The sequence below is a fragment of the Callorhinus ursinus genome, unplaced genomic scaffold (genome assembly GCF_003265705.2).
Source record: "Callorhinus ursinus isolate GAN/ISIS: 27379988/994484 unplaced genomic scaffold, GSC_fseal_2.0 scaffold28, whole genome shotgun sequence".
NCBI classification, from domain to species: Eukaryota; Metazoa; Chordata; class Mammalia; order Carnivora; family Otariidae; genus Callorhinus; species Callorhinus ursinus.
Genome location: NW_027397090.1, coordinates 15,081,118 through 15,106,160, shown reverse-complemented (window position 1 = coordinate 15,106,160; position 25,043 = coordinate 15,081,118). Strand labels below are relative to the sequence as shown.

General features: G+C 46.8%; 1 protein-coding gene across 3 annotated transcripts in view; it reads right to left on the bottom strand.

Moving 5' to 3' along the window:
• RCL1 (RNA terminal phosphate cyclase like 1) overlaps nucleotides 1–25,043 on the bottom strand; it is a 62,572-nt gene that overhangs the window by 5,662 nt on the left and 31,867 nt on the right. For 2 of the 3 annotated variants that reach the window (XM_025891467.2, XM_025891468.2), the window contains exons 6-8: nucleotides 13,608–13,733; nucleotides 8,877–9,033; nucleotides 4,219–4,322 (exon numbers count right to left, since the gene is read on the bottom strand). In XM_025891467.2, coding sequence (XP_025747252.1) covers nucleotides 4,219–4,322; nucleotides 8,877–9,033; nucleotides 13,608–13,733 — 387 coding nt within the window. Of the gene's footprint in view, nucleotides 1–4,218; nucleotides 4,323–8,876; nucleotides 9,034–13,607; nucleotides 13,734–14,764; nucleotides 14,869–15,376; nucleotides 15,473–25,043 lie in introns of those variants that run through there. The other variant, XM_073878154.1, reaches the window with a different exon arrangement.

The window sequence follows — 25,043 nt, the reverse complement described above, 5'->3', positions numbered from 1 at the left end:
GGTGCTGCTCTGGAAGTTGAGGGGAAAGTTTCAGGGGCAGGAAGAGCATCTGTTCAGTGGGACCCCATAGTCATCACACACCAGCTTTTAAAAAATACACGGGTGGTGCTTTTTCTGCCCAACAGTGGCTTTCCCGAAGCCCGCTGACTTCGGTTCCAAGGATGAATGCTCACGGCGAGTCCCCCGCCCAGCTCGGCAGAGGCCCCACATCTCCCCCAGCCTGACTCTCTCCTCCCTGCAGCCTTTGTAAGTGAATTTAACTACTTCTCTCTTTTCACCTGAAGAGTAAGGATGTCCCTGACTTTTCCCACATACCAAATACGTTCTGGGGTACAAACGGCATAAGAGAAGGGACGGGGCTTTCCAGGACTTCCAGCACTCTGTAGAGGTAAGGTGGAGCAGGCCGCACTAGCTTGCAGAGAGCAGGTAAGCCACTGAGCCCAAAGCGCCAGGTGCTCTCTCATTTGGTCTCACGCTGCTGTGCTTCAGACTGGGGGAGCCCACTGCCCCGATCAGTCTGTGTGAACAAGGACACTGGGCTCTCACTAACCCCCAGCACTTCACACGCAGTGGAAAGAGGTCATTTATTAAAGTGAGGGGGGAAAAAAAAAAACAAAATGGCATGGTTTATTTTAGACTTCTAACTAAAGATAGAAGGAGATCATTTTACAGCAGAATTTGGAATGAGGACTCTCTGAAAAGATGCAGCAGGGCACCCTGCCTCAGGCAGGGAGGTGCCTGGGGCCCAGCGATGTGGACGGAATCCCAGCTCTTACACAAGAGCACAGTGCATGAGGGAAGCAGGGACTCTGGATGAGACTGTCTCCGTCAGAACCCCACCGGCTGACCTGTGTGCCCCCACGGGACAGGATTCCACCTCTCCAGCCTCAACCCCTTCACCTGTAAAATGGAGCATAAAGAGTACCTACCTGCCTTTATCGCCCCCATAGGGTCATCATGAAAACTACATGAGTTCGCATTTTAAAGCACCTAAAACAACATCTGGACAACAGTAAACACTGTTAAGTGTTCATTAGATAAATCGACCCTACAGAATTCTTGGAATCACAAATAAGACATGTGTGCTGTTTAGTAACATGACTGCAGGAGGTCGGTCATAATGAATACAGATTTAGAGATAGCTGAGCAGACAATTTACAGTGACTTCAGGCTCAAGAACACCCGAAGCAAGTTTCCGAGGCCTCCTGGTGTCCAAAAAGACCTTACCGAGACACTGGACTTCCCAGGCTGAGGGGACGCCCAGGCACAAACCTCAGTTTCTGGCATGGACTGAGCTCCGTGAGGCATACTGCACGGCTGGAAGGGCTGAGTACCTGACCTCATTCAAGCCTCACTCCATCTCCACAAACCCATGACTTCAGGACCATTCACTGTCTGTACTGATGAGACAAGATGCTCAGGGTGCTCAGTGCCTGGTCCACGGTCTCCCAACCTCCGGGGCAGAGCCAGACCTGAAATCCAGGTAGGCAGGACTCTGATACCTGTGCACACACAGAATGCAACATGCTCTGGAGACCACAGCCTCCAATCATGAACAATTTCTGAAAATGCTAAGATGCTCATTAATATTTATTTTTCTTGCTGTTCACCCTGCCTTTAAATAAAGCGTAAATCCTTCCCTAAATTCTAAAGTTAAGCTTTTTGAGGGGAAGGCAGAACCACTGTCACCAACTCTAACCATCTAAAACTCAATAAATTCAATAGAAATAGATTCTACACATACTAGCATGCCATTTAATACTATTTTATTCTACTGGGAAAAAAAATCTCTCTGGCCTTCCTAAGAATTTCACACATATAGACTTACTTTCTCAAGTAACACAGAAAACCACCAACAGCAATCTCCTGAAGTGAGACAGAGGGAAAAGGAAAAGAAAGGAAGAACATTGAGACCCTTATTTTCCAGAAAGGATTTGAAAGCAACACTGCACGAAAAAAACATCCTCCTTAATCCCAGTGCTCTGTAAACAGACATTTGAAAAGCTATTTATAAAAATCAAAATGTACAAAGTGCCAGAATACATTTCTTTAAACCAAGGAGGGCCTTGCTTCTGGTTTTCGTTAAAAATCAGGTTTCAGAAAACAAATTTTTATGACTTTATCTGCTCATAAAAGTAAGTGTGACAGTTTGATCTCAAAAGCTCTTGACTCTGACTAGGATAAACTGCTCCCCCCGCAAGTATGATCTTCCTGATTGTGGATTTTGTCCCTTTTCACCCTTAACTGTTCACAAATACAATGTTAACTTCGCTTATTGGGTCCCTCAAGGACACAGTTCTTCCCACCTTTGCCCCTTCATTACTTTGGGCCACTGGAGCCTTCCATGAGGAAAATGGGTCCCAATCAGATACAGCTCCCAAAAATAAACTCCCTAATCCCCACCTTTATGCTAGTTTACCAAAATGAAGGTAGGCTGTCCCCTCCCTGACCTGAAGCCCTGGGAGGCAGGTAATCCAGAGGACAAATGTCTTGTAAGGCCTAGCCCCAAGTCTCAAAACACGTAATTTTGCAATCTGTCCAACTCCTCTAAAGCTCCATTCAGAGCAGACCACTTTGTTTTCCCAGGAGATGTTACAATTTTAGGCAAGGTCTCTGGAAAACAGGACATTGCAATTAATGTTTGGTGAGGAGTGAGTCAAGGAGAACAGGACACAGGGACTTTTAAAAATGCCCAGTCACATCTTGACCATCTCCACAGGGGCTGCTGACATGAAAAGATTATAAAGGCCCTGGAGCCAAACTAAAAGAAAAAAAAAATCTCCAAAAGCAAAAAAGAAAAAAAAAACTGTGACAGAAAAATAAAAATATACATTCCATTTTTCACATAATGTTCTGCCAAACCCCATGCCCCATGATGGCACACGTTTCTAGACACAGCATCACGCTCCACGAGCAAGTCAGGCCCGCGACTGCCCCAGAGCGGAGGCCGGGAAGCCGTGAGAGCCGCTAACCAACCGAAGGGGGCCGCGGCGGGTCCAGACTATCGGCCGCTGCCAGCAAGTTCTCCACGGGAAGCAAATCTCTGCACTCGGGGTGCTGAACTCCCAGCCCTGACCCGCTCTTGAATTGCCGGTGTTACAAAGTCTATCTTAGTATTGTTGATTCCTGGTGTCAGAGTGCCATTTACTCAAGTTCCGGTTTCCTGTGCTGTGAAATACTTTACACGAGCTATCGGGAGATAGTGTGGTCCTCACCACCCTCCTGCTTATCAGTCTTCCCCCTCTGTTAACAGAATGTACTCTTCTTGCATCCCCTTGTTTCAAAACAATCTCCCACCAGCAATCCAAAAAAAAAAAAAAAAAGCCTCCATAAGAATCTCCTCCAGTCTCCTGGTCTCCCCAGTCGTGGTGGAGCGTGCCCCTCTCCCAATGTGATGGCACCACCATTCTTCAGTTATCACAGTACTGTACCTTTCAGATATACAGCATCGGTACCATGATAACCGAAAAAGGACAGTTCAGTCTCGTATCTACCTGAGCATCTCCGCCCCCACGAGGCCCACCCACAGATGACCAGGTAACGATGTTAGGTAGATATGCGCGCACGCACACACACACATACACACACACACACGTCAGTGCTCAGAGGCTGTTACTATCAATAGGAAATGCTTCTCCTCTGCTGTGTATCATTTAAGTCTTTTTTATCATTAAGTCTGAGCTGCTCTTTCTGCCTCAGTGGTCAACTTCCGATGACACCCATGGCCTCAAACTCACCTCTCTAATTTCCCCACTAGTCCAGCGGCAGGACTATGAACTTTGCCTCCTCGTTCATCTTTCCAGCCAGCTCACACCCTATCGTCTTGGACAAAAAGATAGTCCTCTTGGCCACAGCGAAGGAAGAGGGGGATTTAAAAAAACTAACAACAAAATCCAAGCTGTAACAGAACCAGGAGTTTACCTCCAAAATGGAAACAAAATCTAAATCTTAAAGCACAGACAAGAGAACAGCCCAGTATTTGTCACGTAACTCTGATGACCTGAGAACGACAGACGGGAATGGTGAAGCTACAAGAAAGAATGGGAAGCAAGATCCTTGTTAAACACCAGGTTTAGGGTGACAGGCTCTGGTTCCCTACGCATCTGCACAAGCCGGGCTTCACAGAGATGAGCTGTGTGGCGCACAACACCTGTGTCGTTCTGGGCCATTGGAAGACTAAACCGGCCAGCGCGGTAAGGCTGAAGGGCAAGGACTCACGTGTAGGGAGACAGCGGTCCGAGCAGGACTTTGGAAACATCGGGCTGTCCAAGGGTCATGAGCAACAGAGCCAGACTCTGGTTGGTCGAGTCCACACATCCACCCTGTAAACACAAACACCTTAAAGATTAATCATTGTACCAACCAGAAAATGGAAAACCAACAAAACGAGGGAAGGAAAACCACAGACACCCAGAGGATCAGAACCACAGAAGAGCAGACTACAAAGTTCAAGCAGTAACAAAATAGAGGGCAGGTCTTTGAGGAGTTACCCTTACACCAGCTGACTCTAGGGAGTGAAAGTTAACAGTTAATAAAAACAACCGTAATCGCGGAGACTATGCGAATGAATAGACACTCAGCCGTATCTAGGGAAAAATGAAAGCCTGCCTTTGGAAGGAAAGAAAAGGCAGGGCATACAAGCAAAAACCCCTAATCAGCTCTAGGCAATGTGGAGTTAATTACCTAGGGCTATGTGAACGCCGCCTCGGTTCCGGAGCTAATCTGACGTGAACAGTCACCTTCCACGGGCCTCACCGATGCACACATTCTGTTACACTCAGATACTGCTGGCCCGTCCCAGGAGCCTCGCAGCCCCCTCCCTGTGTGTGCCTTAGCCCTGGAGAACTACTGTGATCAGTCCGTCTCCCGTCACTGCTTGCTTAAGCATTACTCCCCGCCACTTTCCCTTCCTTCTCCTCCACAGCAGAACACAGCTGCTTTGGTTGTCTTCCTTCTTTCATTCTTGAATTTCTCCACTGTTTCTGCCATTTTGCATCTGCCGATGCATGCATTACAGCTGTTGACATCTGTGCCCTTCAAAGCGTCTTTACTTCTCATCATACTTCCTGGGAGAACTTGATTTACAACAATTCAAACTTACATCATGCACAGTGAAAGCAGGATGACCCCGGGTCTCTACGTATTTTGTAAGAATCAAGGTGAGACACCCCGTTTCTGAGTGCAGGTCTCCCGGACTGTGATCGGAACGGGTAGCCCCCCACTGCTGCTTCTGTGGCTGCACCCCTTCCTCTCGGAGTGTGTGCAGTGTTAGGGAGTAAGTCAGTGCTCAGGTGCGGACACCCGTTCTCTGCTGCTGGACTTCATCTGTGACCATGGAGTCAGAATGTAAGGGGGTTTATGCTACAGCTAGCCTTTATGAAAACCCACTGCTCCCCCCAAACTACCAGAGATATTATTGGACAGTGTTTATCTCGTTTAGCAAATCTTAGGACAAGAAGAGTTACAGCTTATATATTTCCATCTAAAAAGGACAACCTGACCCCTGAGGAAGAGGAGGCCCAAGAACACAAACTCTGCCTTACAGAACTTGTTCCCTCTCCTAATTGCCTAAAATTAAACTGTTCTCCTCCATCTCTCCTTCTTATCATTGTGCTGCTTTTCTACCATCCTCACTGCTAGACTTCTACTATGTGCTGGAGCGACATTTTGGTGTGATCACTGTGTTATGTGCACTGTGTGCACAGGACACCACGGAGGGAGTAGTGGAGGCATCCCCAAGGCACAGGCTGCAGTCCTTGTACTAAGTGGCTTCGCTCTTACTGCGGCGATGAGAAAGGAGCAGGAACAGAGACAATTCAGGCGGAGCCAGCACTGTGCATTCATCGGGGGCTGTGGGCACTGGGGCTGCCAAGGCGGGCGGGGGAGGGCAGTCACCCAGCTGGAACCAGAGGGAGACTTTGGGGACAGGTACCTGAGAGGTGGCCCCAGAGCAGGAGGACGGGGCAAAGAGGGCCCAGGGCCAGCAAGGAGCAGCCAGAAAGTGGCTGCACGCTGTGCAGACGGATGAGAAACGGTCGGGAGAAGGGGCAGGACAGACTGAGGCAGGGATTTTCTAACCAGGCCAAGGGTTTTGACTGTACCATGGGAAAGTGAGAAGCTGGAGAAGGTCTCTGAACGCAGGAGTGGAAAGATGAGATCAGCGTCTCAGGGTAAGAGACGTTCGAGAGGTTGGGTGGGCGGGAGGAGAAGCAGATGGGGCGACAGAAGATGAGTGAGAAAGGCAGTTCCAGGGAGCCTGCCACAGAATCAAGGGGGCTCAGTCACCGAGGAGACACAGATGGAACGAGAGATCAGAGACGAGCATGAAAACGCTGATAAAAAATAAGCGGTACCCTCAAAGGGATGGATTTTTATTACTCATTTAAACCCTGTCACATCACACACCTATAAAAAATGACTCATAGGGGCTCCTGGGTGGCTCAGTCAGTTAAGCGTCCGACTCTTGATTTCGGCTCAGGTCATGAGACCGAGGCGAGCCGAGCCCCCGCGACGGGCTCTGCACTCAGCAGGGAGTCTGCTTGTCCCCCAGCTCCCCCTCCCACCCCCTGCTTGCACGCACACTCTCTCGGATAAATAAAATCTTAAAAATAATTATTCATAAAAGCATAAAGCACTTTCATCCTTTTAAAACTTAAAGATCCTAGACGTATATACAAAAGAGGTTTTCTTAGTGATTAAAAACAAAGGCAGAAAACCTGGTCCAGGCATAAGAAAATGGTATAAAATAGAACTTAACTGGAGTGTAGAGAAGAAATAAAATAACCAAATCCAGATTGCATGTCTTCTCTCTTGTGGATGATGGGCTGGCTGCGCTTTTACCTAGAGGCTTATGATCCACTATTTACGGGGATACAAAATGCACAGTCCAGCTGTGCCTGTGGGCTCCCCCTGGGCTATTCTGTGACTCGATGCTTCCAATGCCCCCAGGTCTGCAGGACAGAGACAGAGCGTCCCCCACAGTCAGGAAGAGGGCCTGCCAGCCCCCACAGGACCCAGGAAGGGACACCTGCACACGTCAACAGGGGCTGGAGGATGCACGTAAAACACACAGGCTTTCCTCACACAAGCCTAGACGACAAACTTCCTGAACTAAGTAACGGGCAGCGCAAGCAAGATCTTGATCATTATTCCCAGCTTCCAGTTACCACCTGTCTTTCAAAAATCACCGAATTAAAAAAAAAAAAAAAAATCACTAAATTTAGCACCAACCATTGGGCTGATTTAGCAACAAAAGAGCTGAGGCCAGACCCTGACCACACTCTTTTTGGAGGATTTCATCTGACACAGTGCTTCCTTCCTCCACTACTTCCCAGCTGAACGGTGAGTACAGGGACATACAGGGACAGAGGCACTTCACTGAAGACACAGTTACAGGTTTCTCTGGCTTCATCTTAATTAGGGGGACATGAAATAAAGCCATTTAGGACCTGGAAATCCTACTGGAAATCCTAATTAACTCTGAAACAGTTCATTCTTACTTGTTTCACCTTGTGACCAATAACATTTTCAAGAATGCTGACTTGGATCAGGGGAGTAGACTGTTTATAAGCTGTTTTCCTTAACGAGGCCTGTACAGGGTTCCCATGACCCAGCCATCACCTTACCACCGTGATCAATGACAGTGGCAAAAGGAAGAAGTGAATGAAAAAAAAAAATCACCACTGTACCCGCCTTACTGGTTTTATTTCGCTGGGCTCACATGTGATTTTTGTTGCTTTCAACAGGGTAAAACTTCCCTGGGAGACTCCAGGAAGGACCCACAGGGAGGTCTAGTAACTGAGAATAAATACACAAATACGGAGATGAAAGGCTCCTGAGCTAGAGAGAAAAGACAGTTGACAAACACTGTACACCATCTAGTAGCAAACCACCCAGAGTATAGTTCCCACCAGTGCTCAGTTTAAGAACGTGGGGCCTCGCCTACACAGTGGAGAAGTGAACATCCCTCAAAGCCTGAGGTGGATTCTGCATTTCAAGGGCAAAGTTTCAGCTTCCAGATCTGGAACCAAGGTGAAAGATAGTGCAGAAAAACAGAAACCTTGGAGGTGCATTTGTGACTCTCATCTAACCACGCTTATGGGATCTTAAAGAATATTTTCAGGCAGCTTCATCTTTTCTCCTGCCGTCATTCTTCCTTCCCTTCCAATTTCTTCCTTGCTTCTTTCAGGTCAGCTCAACTGCCTTTAGGACACAGTAAATGTCTGTGTGCACGCGCATGCAGAGAATACTCTGGCAACTGAAGGACAGGCTGGTGTGGGACACAGCAGAGCTGCAGAAGCAAAACGGCAACTGGTAAAGTTCTGGCTTTCACTGCATTCTAATCTTTCCAAGCCCCTACTGTGCGCCGACGCAGGTCTACCTTCCCCAGACAGCATTCTATGCTCCACAGCACATTGCAAAACCTAGCCCATCGACACGATTCTCTACCTGAATTGTCACATACAATTCCAGATTTCCGGCTTCTCTTGAAAAAGCTGAGAACAGCAAGCCCCTGCAGCAGGGGCTCGAGGAGCTGAGGGGTGCTGCATCGGTCAGGGCAGTGTGTGCTCTTCACCTGGCCAACCACCACCAAACCGGCTTCATTTTTTAACCCTCTCTCTTTTGTATGACTCTGTTCTAGTTCCTTCCTTTCCCCATTAAACTTACCTGCCCTGTTTCCCAAACCAGTGGGGCTGGATGTCTGCTCACGGACTAGCTTACCTAATCCATTCAAGTAGTGAATGCTAAACCGCTGAATGGGTAGGAGCAAGTTAACTCCTTGGCTTAAGCCCTTGGAAGAGAAAAAAACTGCTAAGGAATAAAAAAGAGAAACAATGATGGCTTTGCTCCCAGACCTGCAGAGACAGAGGACATACCCTATAGATCTCTTCGAGCAGCAGCTTGGCACAGTTCCTGCCGAGGTCCTCCGGAAGCACTGCTGCTCCCTGGCCCTGGGGGTTGGAGGCCAGTTCAGCACTGAGGAAGGTGCCATTGGTGGTCTCGGCAACCAGTGACAACCCAAAGCCCGGAGACCTGGGGATTCAAAGGCACAGACATGAGTAGGGTTCATAAAGTGGGGGGATTCACATTCACCAGCAAAAGGAAAAGAGAAGACAAACTTCTCTTTGATGGCATTCTCTCTGGCCACAGCAAGCCTTCCTAGAGATCCTGGGAAGGATCTAGCTTATGCTAGAAATATAAACGACTTAGTGAGAGCACACAGGGCAGAACCAAGATTACGCTCAAGTTTGCACGGCTTTTCCCATTGGCCCTGCCTTCCTTCACCCCACTCCAACACTGTGAAAGATAGTACTGTGCGAGCCTGTAACAATCAACATATAAAGTAATATGAACAAGGGATACCAGATATTGAGCACCTACTTATGGCCAGTTTGAGCTAGGAGCTTTGACACCACAACTCTGCAGAGTAAACATTACCACCCTCATTTTACAAATGAGAAATTAAGCAACCAGCACCAAGCCCACACAGCTAGAAAGTGACTGAGATGCATTTCAAACACAGGTGTTCCAGACTCCAAAGCCCATGAAAGTTCTCCACCACAGTACTAGGCCTTCAACCAATCCAGCAGATATGAGTGGCCGGAGGCCACCGATGACAGCTTTCTTCCGAAATACCAGGCTGTTCCCCCATAATGAAAAGTACCACATGAGCCAGAAAGGGCCTATAGACCTTTGTTTGAAGAACATCCCTCACTCAGAATTCATTTATTTTTTTTTTAAAGATTTTATTTATCCATTGACAGAGAGAGAGCACAAGCAGGGGGAGTGGCAGGCAGAGGGAGCAGACTCCCTGCTGAGCAAGAAGCCTGATGCCGGCACTCAATCCCAGGACCCCGGGATCATGACCTGAGCCGAAGGCAGATGATCAACCGACTGAGCCACCCAGGCACCCCTCAGAATTCATTTAATCTAACCAGTGTTGGCACCGTGTTCTCTCCTGTTGTGTTCCTACCACCAACAGCCAGAAGCTAACACCAGCTGACTCACTCACTCATGCATCCAACAAACATTCAGGGAAAAGCTGCTTCCATGGCCAGGACACCGAGCACACGGTAAACACAGGAGTTCCTGCTCTCACAGAGCTCAGTGACAACTGGTTTGGCACAAAATAAAATTAGTCCACGAACAATAAAAACAGCACCTCTCCATAAAATTTCCAAGTTTGACATCACAGACGTCTACTTTGCCCAGTACCTTTTAAAAAAATATGTATTTCCAGAAGTATATTGGACACGCAATCACTACACGTGTCCCCTTTAACACAATTCAACATCCATCTTCCTAAAGCACTTTGTGTCCAGCACAAAACTAGCCAAAACATGTTTCAGAAAAACTACGTACAAAATGAATAACGTTTCAAAATGTACTGTACGAGCTACAGTGGTCAGTCTTCAATTTCTTAAAAAAAAAAAAAAAGTTGTCTACTCAGCCAAGGGTTAAGGACGCCTGCCAAGGGAAGGGGGTGAGTGAGAACAAAGGTTCTGGGGCACTCCGAGTCAGGCTTCACCACCTAACGCCGTGCCGCCCAGCCATCACACCATGTGGCAATCTCGAGCTGCCTTCGAGTCACCTGACCAGGAAGAAGGAGGGCATCCAGCTCAGCGGTACAGGTGGAGCCATGCAAACATGAAAAGCAGGAAACAGAGGGAGGCAGAACCAGGAGGTAAGCTGCCCTCACGGCTTTCATCTGCTCACTTACAGTTCCCAAGAACTTCTGAATTTTTCCATCCATGTGAAATCTTTGAGGTGTGTATAGTTGTTATTACAATAAGCTTTGTATTTAATCAAGACTGTTCCATTTAACATTGTATTTGTTTTAGGAAAAACATGAGAACACACAAAGCCACGTGTGCATTACGCTAATTTTCTCCCTCCAATCTGGGGCGTGTATGTGTTATCTGGCCTGTTTCAAGTTATGATGACAAAGCAGCTGGTCACCAGATGACCTCACTGAAGATCTGCCTTAGTAATCTGCAGGTGACAGCCTCCAAAACTTCCCAATTGGGGGCGCCTGGGTGGCTCAGTCATTGAGCGTCTGCCTTCGGCTCAGGTCATGATCCCAGGGTCCTGGGATCAAGCCCCACTTCGGGCTCCCTGCTCAGCGAGAAGCCTGCTTCTCCCTCTCCCACTCTCCCTGCTTGTGTTCCCTTTCTCGCTGAGTCTCGCTCTGTCAAATAAAATAAAATCTTAAAAAAAAAAAAAAATTCCAAATTGGTGGGCGCCAGGGTGGTTCAATCGGTTAAGTGTCTGCCTTCAGCTCAGGTCATGATCCCAGGGTCCTGGGATCGCGTCCCACATGGGACCCCTGCTCAGCGGGGAGCCTGCTTCTCCCTCTGCCCCTCCCCCCTGCTCGTGCTCTCTCTTAAAAAATAAATAAAATCTTTAAAAAAAAACAAAACCTCCCAGTTGGTAAAGGACCAGATTTTTTTGGAAGTCCTGACTGTGAGAGTTCTTTTTTTTTTTAAGATTTTATTTATTTATTTATTTATTGGGGGGTGGGGGGAGGAGGAGGAGGAGAGGGAGAGAGACAAGCAGACTCCGCACTGAGTGTGGAGCCTGACATGGCGCTAGATCTCACGACCCTGAGATCACGCCCTGAGCTGAAATCAAGAGTCGGACGCTCAACGGACTGAGTCACCCAGGCGCCCCCTGACTGTGAGGATCAAAACGGGACAACAGACAACTGTGCATACTGGTCAGAGAGCGGACACAGACCACCCAGAGCTGCCGCTCCCCACAGTTCTAGGCCGTGGCCACAACACACACTCTCAGTCTCAGAGTTCAATAAACCTCATTACATGGATACCCCACTGAGTCAGAAGAGGAAAACGCCCACTCTGACTTCACCATTTCCTAACAGAGAAGGAAGAGCACCATTTGTCCTCTGTAACTTGAGATTTAGAAAACACACACCTAACATCATGCATTGCTTTTACGTGTAATTTTTTTTTAAGTGGGGCTTGGAGTTGATGACCCACAAATCTCCATCACGCTCACGTCCTGATCCATGTATGAGCTTCCTACTCACCCTCAGCAGGGATAGGACTGGACCACACGGCGGGGTCAGCTGAGTTGATGGCATTAGGAAAAGCTGCACCATCGTGGGGGCAGCATGGCCTTCAGGCCTCCTCTGCTTCATCCCTAGACACCCTCGCAGAGCCAGGGGCCAGACAAAGAAGGCATGATGGAGACCAGGCCACCCAGACAGCTGCTACTGCAGCTACCTATCCCCCCATGGCTCTGTGATCCCCTCTCCCCAGAGAAGGGCCGAGAAGGGGAAAGAAAGGGGCGGGGAGTGAGGAGCAGCATTAGCATTTCTGCAGTACCAACTGTGTACCAGCCACTGCATTAGTGGCTTACCTATGTGATCTTTCAACGTGTACCGTAACCTAACGATGCCGGCATTATGACTCCCACCACATGAACAAGGAAAACGCTGGGGATATCTGAGCAGTGCACCAAAGGTTTGGGACCATCACTGACCTTTCCAAACCCACAGAAAGGGCCAGCTCGGCACACACATCCTTTCCCAACTGTATCCTCTGACACCCCCACCCCCGTTGCTCTGAATTATGAGCGGCCACCACATTGCTGAAATCACCTTCGTCTGTCCCATGGACCTCGTCAAGGTCAGAAATGCCAAAACACACCCAGCCCTCCTGTGCTCTCTCTCCTTCTTTGGCTGAAGCCAAAGGAAAGCTCAGACAGAAGGGCTATGAGAGAGCAGGGGCTGTGCTACTACTTAGCAAAAAACTGATTTCTGAACCCACAAGTTAATCTCTGACGTTCTTCTTTTTTGGAGACACGACCTGCAAGCTTCAGACTGTAAGCACTGAAATGATTCAGCAAAAACAAAAACAAACACAGAAAACCCACCCACAAGTAAATCTGGCAAAATATTCACTGTTAACTACAAGTAGTAGGAACACACAGGTGTTCACTGTGCTAGCCTTTCAACTTTTCTGTATATTTAACATTTTCATAATAAAAAAATTAGTTTTTAATGGCTTCCCTAACTTACTGGTTGCTAAATATACAAGCAAAGCCTAAAACAAGTATTTTCATTACACAGATCATCATTAACTTTTTATTTTCTAAAGTGAGGTTTTCCACAAAGGCTTTTACTAAACCCGAGTCAAATCTGCAATAACAACTTCCTTTGGCTCTAGGGATGCTGTTCCCCTTGATGGAGGGAGAAACCAACTGGCACAGACCAACAAAGGGTATTTTCCCCTAAACTGTTACTTACTCAGGGTGGAAGAACTTGTTTGCTTTAATTTTTTGTGGGAACAAATGGAATTTAAAGCTGGAAGCACCGTTTATTAATAGCTGGGTTTTAACTCCCCCAGGCCGGGGTCTGGACCCCTCATCCCCAGCACCGGCCACTAAGATGCTTCCCACGTGATAGGTGCTCAGAAGATGCCCGCTGGTGACAACAGCAGTTAAGTCGGGAGGAAATTAATTCTGAAATCACTCTTCCTCTGGCTGCCGACACAGAGCTGGCAGTTTTCACTGCAATCGGGACACGGGTGCAAAAAGGCTGGGTTAGCTGCAGAAATAAGTTCTAAAAACGCACAGACACTTACTTCCCAGAGCTGACTCCTTTCATGTGGTCTGTGTAAATATAGATATCGGGTATAAACTTGTTGAGGATGCTCCTTGCAGAATCCACGATCCGGTTGGCCATCTGCGGTGACACGCGCACGGAGTACCTGCAATCCACAGTTAAGGGTGCCATTCTGCTTGGACTCCACACAGAGAAAGGTCTGTTATAAAGCTAGCGGCTATTTGTGGAACTGTAATAAAATGTCATTCTAATGCCATTCTATTTTCCAACTGTATTTAATTGCTTTACTTTGTTGTAATACCTTAAGTCGATTTTTAGATCATTATTTTTATTTATTATTGTATTATTATATAGTTTTTACATTATTGTTATAAAACAAACACAATGAAAAACACACAGATGTAGAGAGTTGGAAAGTATAAAATAAGAGTTCCCAACCCTGCTCTAGAGTTCCTACCCAATGCCCCTCCCCTCTCCGAGATATGGTTCAACTCAATTTCAGAACAAAAGGAGACAACGGCCTGCCTGTCTGGCATGAGCCAGGCTCCCTTTAAAATGTTCTCCGACCCTCCCCACTGCTGGAACCAATGAGTCCTTCCCTTGTAAACCTAAGGCCAGAACAGACACACCACCCTGGGGCTCACCTGGGCCAGTCCCAATCCACCCCTGGTCTGTTGACAGGAAAAGCAGAAAAAGATTAGTGAAAAAGAGTACAGTAGCTGTTTATAAAGATCTTAATAGGTTTGTTGCAACTCACAGAGCTTATTTTCAATTATTTAAGTGTCAATTACTCCACTGTGGATAATACAGGCTCCTCACAACTGCTACCTTATAATGAAAGTATTGATAATTAGCACTTTTATACCACAGCACCCCCAGAAAGAAAAGGAGGAAAATAAAAGCAACTCAAATGAAAAGGCTGGTGTTTTGTTTTGTTTTGTTTTAATTTTTTGAGAGAGAGGGAGAGCACACATGGCAGGGGGTTGGGGGGGGCGGAGGGAGAGGCAGAGAAAGAATCTTAAGCAGGTTCCATGCCTAGTATGGAGCCCAATGTAGGGCTCAATCTCACAATGCTGAGATCATGCCCTGAGCTGAAATCAAGAGCTGGATGTTCAACTGACTGAGCCACCCAGGGGCCCCGAAAAGGCTGATTTTTAAGGAAACAGAAACAATTACCTAAAATTAGACTTCATTATAGAGACTGGCTCTCCCCAGTGCCACGAATCCAAAAATAGTAAGTATGGAGCACTTTCGATGTGCAATGTTCAGTCAAGAGGTGGCTACATATGTGGGACAAGGGGTTAAATAAAAAGAGAAGTAACAATATGTGATCTTCCCATTACCCTGACACAAACCCCACATGGCAAGTCCAAGAGGGAAAACAAGGTGTGTGGTCTGCCCATTCCAACCCAACTGTGCAAAAATTACCATCAACGACAAATTCAATTTTCATTTGATCTGCAGAAATGAAATGCTCAGAGACTGCAAAGACCCTGGCTGGCACCTAGCTCCCCTCTCTGATCCATCCTGCATCCTCCACTGAAAGATCAATCTTCCTGGGCTAGTGCGAAACCGCAGTCCCCTTAGTCTGGACCCTCCCAGACCTCACAGTCAGTCTGTCTGCTCAGTGTTCGTCCCCACCCCGACACCATCACCCCCTCCACTCACCCAACTGTTCAAATTCTCCAACCTGAACTGCCTTCCTTCATTTTTCCTTCCTTCATTTTTCCTTCCTTCTCCCCTACACCCTCCAACCAGAACCAGACCGTGGTCTTCACTTGACCTTACCGTACGTCTCCATCTACACACGTCCTTGCCCATCAAATCAACCAGCAAGACCATGCCTTCCATAAGAAGAGGGGCTCTGCCTCCGTATGGAGCAGAGCTCTCTGATGACTCTCATACCCTATTTTTGTACTCAGCAATACTCGATAAATATTTGACTTGACTCAAAGGACAAACCTGAAGTGAGGAAAGAGCAAAGAGGGATTTTTCAATACACACACAAGGCCCCGTTACATCACCACCTCTCTGTCCAGAATGTACTTTTGGCCACAGGCGGCATAGACAAACAGTCCCAGGTCTCATACCCTTTGGACTGGGTGGGTGCTGTCCTTCTGAGCCTGATGCTGCCCACTCACCTAAGGAGAGCACAGATGTCACTATCCTGACATATAATCCCACAGCATCCATGGCTCCCAAAATTCTTTCAGGTACATTAGCAACTGATCTTATGCTCACAGTGACCCCATGAGCCACAGCCATGGATTCCTACTTCCAGGGCTTAAACTGAGGACAACCAGGTCACAGAAGTGAGATGCAAAATTAAACAGATCTGACTTCACACAGACAACCTCCTCCCTCCAACCCCCACAGACATGTGGAAACCAGGTGAGTAACTATACCAACTCAGGGCTAGTGGAGTCCTATACCAGAACCCTGGCAGTGGAGATGGACAAGGTGGCTATCTGCCAGAGTCACCATGGAACCAGCCGGCTTGGTGTGAAGGACCTACCGAGGAATGGCTAAGAGTTCTAGAATCAGACCATCGTACTCAAGTGCCAGCTCCAGCAAACCGCATCATTCTGGGTCTGGTGTGTGTCCACCTCCTCCTCAGTAAGAGAAGAATAATCACAACATTCTCCTCCCAAGGTTTGGAGGCTCAAATGAAATAATTCATGTAAAGTGCTTAATGGTGCCTGGTGTGAGGTAAGAGCCCAATGAACTCCGGCTATTGCTCTTCTTGCAGTTAGTCCAAGAGTCAAACCCCAAAGCAGAGTTCCTGTCCTTTCAGAAATCAGAGACCCCTCTGGGAATCTGCTGAAAGCTATGGACACTCCCTCAGGAAACACGCACATGTCATTTTGCAGACAATTTCAGGGGACTGTGAATTTCCTGAAGCCCTTATATGAATACCATATTAAGAACTCATATCCAAGAGAGACAATTTCACAGCTACAGGCCGTATGGAACGCCTACCCTTACCCCTCCCTGGTGTTCCAGGTCAGAGAGAGTACACACAAGTGAGCAAAAGTGTGTGTGTGTGTGTGTGTGTGTGTGTGTGTAGAGACAAAGAGGCTGATTCTCTAAGTACCTGCCCTACAATCAGAGAAAGGAAACCAGTTTGTCCTACAAATTCCAACTCACTCCCATCTTCTGTCTCTACCCAAGCTTCTTCATTTGACTCTTATGTGCCAGCTCATGAACTTCTGGAATAGTGCCGCAAACGGGAGAGAGAGTGCCCCCTTCCCCCACCACCCCTCCCACGCCCCGGTCACTGCTGCCGGCGGGAACCAGCACTGGCCCCCTCCCACGCCCTGGTCACCGCTGCCGGCGGGAACCAACACTGGCCCCCTCCCACGCCCGGTCACTGCTGCCGGCGGGAACCAGCACTGGCCCCCTCCCACGCCCTGGATAGCCGCTCCAAGAGGGAAAAGATGCGCTCCGGGGGTAACTCAGTTAAAGCCACAACCACCCACAAGAGCAGGGCCAGTTCTCCCGACCCAAGACCTCCTATGGGGAATGCAACCTCCAAGCTCAGACCAACAGTTAACCAGACTTGCAAGTAAAAAAAACCTATAAAACCAGCTAAAACTTTTTTCCAAAAGCAGCTCTTTTTTCCCAGGCCCCAAAACTGGCCAAGAAGGTGATCTCAATTCAAACCCATATTCCACTGAGGTGTTTGTGAAAGGGGCAGCTCTGGAGACCAGCAGCAGCTGGAATGTCTGGTTTGCAGATAAGAATCTGAGCAAGGCCACTTGTATCTACTTTCCTGGAGAATTAGGAGGAAGGCTCTACAGGTCTGATGTGTCGGGAAGATTCAGGTGTCCAAGCCCCAGCCCCAAGCAAGGGGCTCTCCAGTGTCTTCCTGGCACTGGTTCTATACCGGGAAGGCTTGAAGAACAACAGAGGGAGAAGCCAGGGAGGAACAAAGTTACACCCCAGTGCTCAGGGCTCTTCTGTGTTCTCCTCTGTGCGATCCCCAAGGCTTCCCCATTTCTCAGCGTCCTCATCGAAGGCTAACTCATGAGGCTTTTGCACACCCAGTACTCCAAGTACCATGGGACCCCAGTGGGCAGTCTCTGTGAAACCTACATAGTTACCACAAGACTGTGTCAAAACAAACAGAGCACACTCTGGAAATCACATTTCCAGACTACAGGGAATGGATTCCAAGCAGAGTTCACCACTACGCTAGAGCTATTAAAGGGAACAAATCTCAAATGCGTAAAAACAAACTGAGACAGTCCAGAGCGTGCACAGGATTTCGTGTGTAAGGCCATCAACTGCAGCATTTTCAGCAACAGAGGAAAATAGAAAGCAAGTCAATGACCACCAGCAGGGTTGCATCCTGGGTTCTTTATATGGTAAAATACAGTGCGCCTGTTAGCAAGAATGAGATTGTGTAAGTAAGTGCCGAGGGTCAAGGAGAAAAGGCATATTTGGTTAAAAAGAAAAAAAAAACCCTACCTACTTGCATTTCCATTTCTCTATGGAGAACATCACCTTTAGAAAGTCAGTTTAACCACACGTGTCAATCTGGGGGCTCCCAGGACCGGAACTGTACCTCCCCCCGCTGCCCATTCTCTCCTCATTTTTACCCGGGCACGGCCCTGAGACACGCCCCAGGAGAGCTGAGCAGAGAGAACAGGCCACCGTCCAGGGAAGCTCTGGTTTACATTCCTCTTATCTTGAGGGTTTCTACAAGCTTCAGGCAGCACCCTTTTATCTCAACAACAGCTTTCTGGGGCTGCACCGACCACCCTATTCCCCTCACCACTTACTGTTCAAGTTAACCAAGGCCTCTCCATACTTCTCCTCCAAGTAGGACCACCCCAAAACCTCCTGAGAAACACAAAACTTGACTTTTTAGCACCTAACCCACCCCTGAGAAGCACACACCCTGATCTACCCCCTTTATCAAAGTCCCACCAGGAAAGCCATCACCCAACCCCATCCAGCCCCCTGGCCTCCAATGCCTGCCCTCCCCCAGATCGGCACCTAGAATTTTACTACTTTTAATATCTGAAACCCCAAAATACAATTCCCCCAACACAAGTTCTTGTTCGTCTGCCCAGCACCCATACCTACTGCCACTCAATCTTTAGAGCCATTTACATTCAATCTTTGAATCTGGTAAGCGTTCCAATCCCTTGACCAGCTGTCCCTCTACCCCATCCTTCTGCACCAGTCCCTCTCTGCCATCCGCACCCAGCCCTGGACGAAACTGACCCTCTGGCCTTCTCGTCCCCTCCCTCTGGGCTGCCAACTGCTGCCAGATGCGGCCACACGGTCACGCAGCCAACACCATGATAAAATCTCACCTTCAGCTGAGCCCTTACTGCTGTCCCACAGCCTTGGTCTTCCCTTCAGCTACTGTGCCCCACTGTGACAGCACACCTTTACACCTGTCACACGGCCTTATCATCCCTCCACTAATGCCCTCATCCATGATCCCCTCCTAACTCTTGAAAAGTGAAAACTGCTCCCAACCCTCTTCCGATCACCTCCAGGTGGCTCAATCTAGAGCCACCTTCAACCCACAACCTCTCAATAATAATAAAAACGATACTAGCTGCAACGCACCAAATGCTTCCTCACACAACAGCCAGGTGCCTTTCCCTCTGCATCTACTACCTTGTTCAACCTTCGCTGCAGCCCACACCGCGGTTATACCACGCCCGGTTAGAAGGGAGTCAACCAAGGCATGGAGCTGAAATCCCGCCATCCACGGGCAGCAAGGCCAGAGTCGGAACCCACATCTGAACCCAGCACCTTGTTAGTGTTACCCCGCTTCCTCAGCGTCCCCCTCTCCTAGAGGTCTACTCTACTCAGACAATGGAAGTACTCCCATCACCACCATCACCACCAACCTTCTCTTTAAGAAGGGAGGGGATCTTCTCAACTCTCTCCCTGTGGCAAGTTCCCACCTTATCCTTCCTCCTGCTTCTCTTTCCGGTTAAGATTCTTGAGAGCCCCCACACTGCACCATTTCCCCGGAACTGGTCGTCAGGGCTGGCTCCTCCTCTCTGGAAGGAACTCCTCCCCAGCCGTGTGCTGCCCAGAGTGTCCTCCATCCTAACGCTGACTCCTCTGGGCTCCTCAGGGTACTGACCGGGGCTTGTAGGGCTTCTACGCTACGTTTTCTTTATTCTCTTCTCAACTGCCTGACTCTCCCTGGTCCCCCTTCCTGGGAGCATTTTGCTTTTGCTTTCAAGTCTTAGCGATGTCTCAGGGATCCACCTGCCTCTCTACGCATTCTACATGATAGCCGACTCCAAGTCACCCACTTCTGGCTCTTACCTCACCCCCAAGTTACAGATGTACATTTCTCATTTCCTTTCTAGACCTATCTCCCTGTAACCATTGTGAAGGGCCCTCAAACCCAAGAGGAATAAAACTGAACTATCACCAATGCCCCCACCCCACCTTACACTGCCCCAAACATGCAGCTACTATCTCTCTCCAGGTGCCAGGGGACACAGCAGAATCATCCTCAAGGACTCCTTATCCCTCCGTCACAGAGCCAGGTGGGGACGGCTTCCCACACACACCGCTCCCAAGTTCAATGTAAACTTGCAGCCCTCACCTGTACTCCAGCCACGACCCTCACCATCCGCTTCGGGCAAAATGACTCCCTAGTATCTTTGCCTCTAAGTGGTCACCGTTAGGTGTAAGTTTTTTTTTTTTTTTTTACACTTGTACCTTCCAAAGTTTCTACAATGAGCCAAGCACAGCCAGAAGTTCTTTCAACACCACCGACATTATCCTCTATGGAAATTCTCTCTCTAGAAAATTACAGACTTTGGAATGAAAGCCAACTGGTCATCATGGCCTTCAATCATTTTTCTTTTAAGATTTATTTATTTATTTGAGAGAGCGAGAATGAGAGAGAGAGAGTACATGGGGGGGGAGGGTCAGAGGGAGAAGCAGCGAGAACCTCGCTGAGCGGGGAGCCCGACGCGAGACTCGATCCGGGGACTCCGGAATCATGACCTGAGCTGAAGGCAGTCGCTTAACCAACTGAGCCACCCAGGCGCAATCTTCACTGGCTCTGGCCCTATCTTTCACATCCCACCTTCAACTACGGAACACCAGTGACAGACCTGCCCTCAGGCCACACCGCAAGGCCTGCCACTCCCAGAACCAGGGTGCACCACTGCGTGTGCAGAGGCCCACACTCCTGCCTGAAGCACCCCTTCCCTGCTCCACTTCACAGGCCTCTGTTCATCAAGGCTCAATCCAAATGCCCTCCCTTCTTCTAAGGAAAAGCAGAGGTTCAAAGACTGGGCTGTAATTAAGACAGGGCTCAAATCCCAGCCCTGCCATTATGAACAGTGTGATGTGGATGCAAATTCCTTCGGTCTGTGAAGCCTCGGTTTTTCCATCTGCAGAACAGAATGCAAGTAAACTCAGAGTCACATGGAGGCTTAAAAATAAAGAATATAAAATGTAAATGGATTAAACTCCACAATCAAAAGAAACAAAAGTGGCTGAATGGGTAAAATAAAATCCAACTATATGCTGTCTACAAAAGACTCACTTTAGATATAAGGACATATATAAGCTGAAAGTGAACATATTCCATGCAAATGGGAACCAAAGGAGAGCAGGACTGCCTGTACTTCCATCACACAAAACAGACTAAGTCCAAAAAGACTTTAAAGTCACAGGAGACAAAGACGTTAATTATAAAATGATAAAAGGGTCAATTCAACAGAAAGATATAACAACTATAAACATGTAAGCACTCAACATCAGATCACCTAAATATATAAAGCAAACATCAGCAGATCTGAATAGAGAAACAGCAAAACAACAGTAACAGGAGAGGTCTTACCCCACTTTCAATAGCGGATAGAACACCCAGGAAGAAAATCAGTACGGCAACAGGTGACTTGAACAATGCTATAAACCAAGAGGAACTAACAGACATCCACAGGACATTTCACTCAACAGTAGCAGGATACACATTCTTCTTATGTGCACAAGGAACATTCTCCAGGATCACACGGCAGGTCACAAAACACGATGTAACAAGTTTAAGAAGGCTGAAATCTTATGCTAAGCGAAACATCTCAATCAGAGAAAGACATGTATCATATGACCTCACTGATACGAGGAATTCTTAATCTCAGGAAACAAACTGAGGGTTGCTGGAGTGGTGGGGGGTGGGAGGGATGGGGTGGCTGGGTGATGGACATCGGGGAGGGTATGTGCTATGGTGAGCGCTGTGAATTGTGCAAGACTGATGAATCACAGACCTGTACCTCTGAAACAAATAATACATTATATGTTAAAAAAGAAGATAATAGGAAAGGAAAAATGAAGGGGGGGAGACGAACCCAGACTATGGACTCTGAGAAACAAACTGAGGGTTCTAGAGGGGAGGGGGGTGGCGGGATGGGTTGGCCTGGTGATGGGTATTAAAGAGGGCACGTTCTGCGTGGAGCACTGGGTGTTATATGCAAACAATGAACCATGGAACACTACACCAAAAACTAATGATGTAATGCATGGTGACTAACATAACATAATAAAATAAAATTTAAAAAAAAAAAGAAGGCCAGGGGCGCCTGGGTGGCTCAGTTGTTAAGTGTCTGCCTTCGATTCAGGTCACGATCCCAGGGTCCTGGGACTGAGCCCCAGCATCGGGTTCCCTGCTCGGCGGGAAGCCTGCTTCTCCCTCTCCCACTCCCCCTGCTTGTGTTCCCTCTCTCGCGGTGTCTCTCTCTGTCAAATAAATAAATAAAATCTTTAAAAAAAAAAAAAAGGCTAAAATCACCTCGGGCACCTTTTCCAACCACAACAGAATGAAACTAGGTATCAATAACAGCAAGAAAATGGGAAAATTCACAAACAGATGAAAATGAACGGATCCTTGAACAAACATGGGGTCAAAAAAGAAATCAAAAGGGAAATTGGAAAATATCTAGAGACGGGCGCCTGGGTGGCTCAGTTGGTTAAGCGTCTGCCTTCGGCTCGGGTCGTGATCCCAGGGTCCTGGGATTGAGCCCTGCATCAGGCCCCCTGCTCCACCGGGAGCCTTCTTCTCCCTCTCCCTCTGCCTGCCGCTCCCCCTGCTTGTGCTCTCTCTGCCAAATGAATAAATAAAATCTTAAAAAAAAAAAAAATCTAGAGACAAGAAAAATGAAAACACAACATACCAAAATTTATGGGACGAAGCAAAAGGAGTACTAAGAAGGAATTTTATAGTGATAAGCACCTATGTTCTTTCTACAAAAGAAGAAAAGATCTCAAATAAACAGCCTAACTTCACACCTCAAGGAACCAGAAAAAGAACAAACTAAAATCCAAAGTTAGCAGAAGGAAAGAAATAACAGAGTAGATATAAATGAAACAGCAGAGTGAAAACTAGTAGGAAAAAAAAAAATCAACACAAGTAAGAGTCAGTTTTTTGAAAAGATAAACAAATTAACAAACGCTTAACTAGCCTAAGAAAAGAGAGAGAGAGAGAAGAGGCAAATAAAATCCAAAATGAAAGAGGAGACATTACACCTGATGCCACATTTTTTTAAAAATCATAAGCTACTATTATGAACAATTACAAGCCAACAAACTGGACAACCTAGAAGAAATGGATAAATTCCAAGTTTGCATCAAGATTACAGCTTGTAAGTAAGGAGATGGAATCAGTTACCAAAAACCTCACAAAAAAGAAAAGCCGCTCCCCCAAAAAAAGAAAGCCCAAGACCAGATGGCTTCACCAGATTAATCAATTCACTGGTGAAGTCTACTAAACATTTAAAGAATAATTAATACCAATCCTTAAACTTCCAAAAACAATGAAGAGGGAACACTTCCAAATTCATTTATGAAGTCAGCGTCACTCTGATACCAAAGCCAGACCTTAAAGACACTACAAGAAAAGAAAACTATAGGCCAATATCCCTGATGAACACGGATTCAAAAATTATCAACAAATTTTAGCAAACTAAATTCAATGATACATTAAAAGGATCATATGACAACCAAGTGGGATTTATCCCTGGGATGCAAGAATGGTTCTACATATGCAAATCAATTAATGTGATACACCACATTAACACATTAAGGAAGGACAAAAATCAGATGACTGTCTCAACAGATGCAGAAAGAGCATTTGACAAAATTCAACACTCTTCCATTATTAAAAATTCTCAACAAATTAAGTTGAAAAGAAAATTACATCCACACAATAAGGACCATACATGAAAAGCCCACAGCTAATATCTTCAATTGTAGAAAACCCAAAGCTTTTCTTCTGTAATTTGGAACAAAGCATGGATGACCACTCTTGCCACTGCTATTCAACATGGTACTGTAAATCCTAGCCAGAGCAATGAAGCGAGAAAAAGAAATGAAAGGAATCCAAATTGGAAAGGAAAAAGTAAAATCACCTATCTGCAGATGACATGATCTTATATGTAGAAACCCCAAAGATGTCACCCACCCAAAAAAAGAACTATTGGAATAAATGAATTTTTTAAAAGTTGCAGGATACAAAAATCAACTTACATTTCTGTACACTAACAATAAACTATCTGAATAAGAAATCAAGGAAATAATCCTATTTACAATAGCATCCCAAAAAACCTAAATACTTAGGAATAAACTTAACCAAGAAGGTGAAAGCCTTGTAAACTAAAAAGTATAAAGCACTTATGAAAGACATTTTAAAAAACACAAATAAATGGAAAGACAGCCCTCGTTCATGGACTGAGAGAATTAATATTCTTGAAACGTCCATACTATCCAATGTGATCTACAGATTCAATGCAATCCTTATCAAAATCCCAATGATTACTTTTTATAGAATAATAGATACAGACAATAGATACATAAAAAACAATCCTGGGCGCCTGGGTGGCTCAGATGGGTAAGTGTCTGCCTTCGGCTCAGGTCATGATCCCAGGGTCCTGGGATCGAGTACCGCATCAGGCTCCCTGCTCCTTGGGAGCCTGCTTCTCCCTCTGCCTCTCTCTCTGTCTCTCTGTCTCTCATGAATAAATAAATAAAAAGTTTAAAAAAAAAAATCCTAAAATTTATATGGAACCAGAAAGGACTCTAGAGAGCTAAAGCAATTCTGAGCAAGAAAAACAAAGCTGGAGGAATCAGAGTTCCTGATTTCAAAATCTACCGCTAAGCTACAATAATCCAAACAGCATGGTACCAGCATAAAAACATGCAACGCAATGGGAACAGAAATAGACCTGCCCATATCTGTTCAACAGACTAACACCACGTAGAAAAATCAACTCAAAATTGATTAAAGATAAACTTAAGACCTAAAACCTTAAAACTCCAAAAGAAAACATAGGGGAAAAGCCTTTTCGCACCAGCGATGCTTTCTTGGATGGAATACCAAAACAAGGGCAAAAGAAACAACAAAGTGAAAAGACAACCCCCAGAATGAGAGAAAATGTCTGCAATTCACACCTCTGATTAATATCTA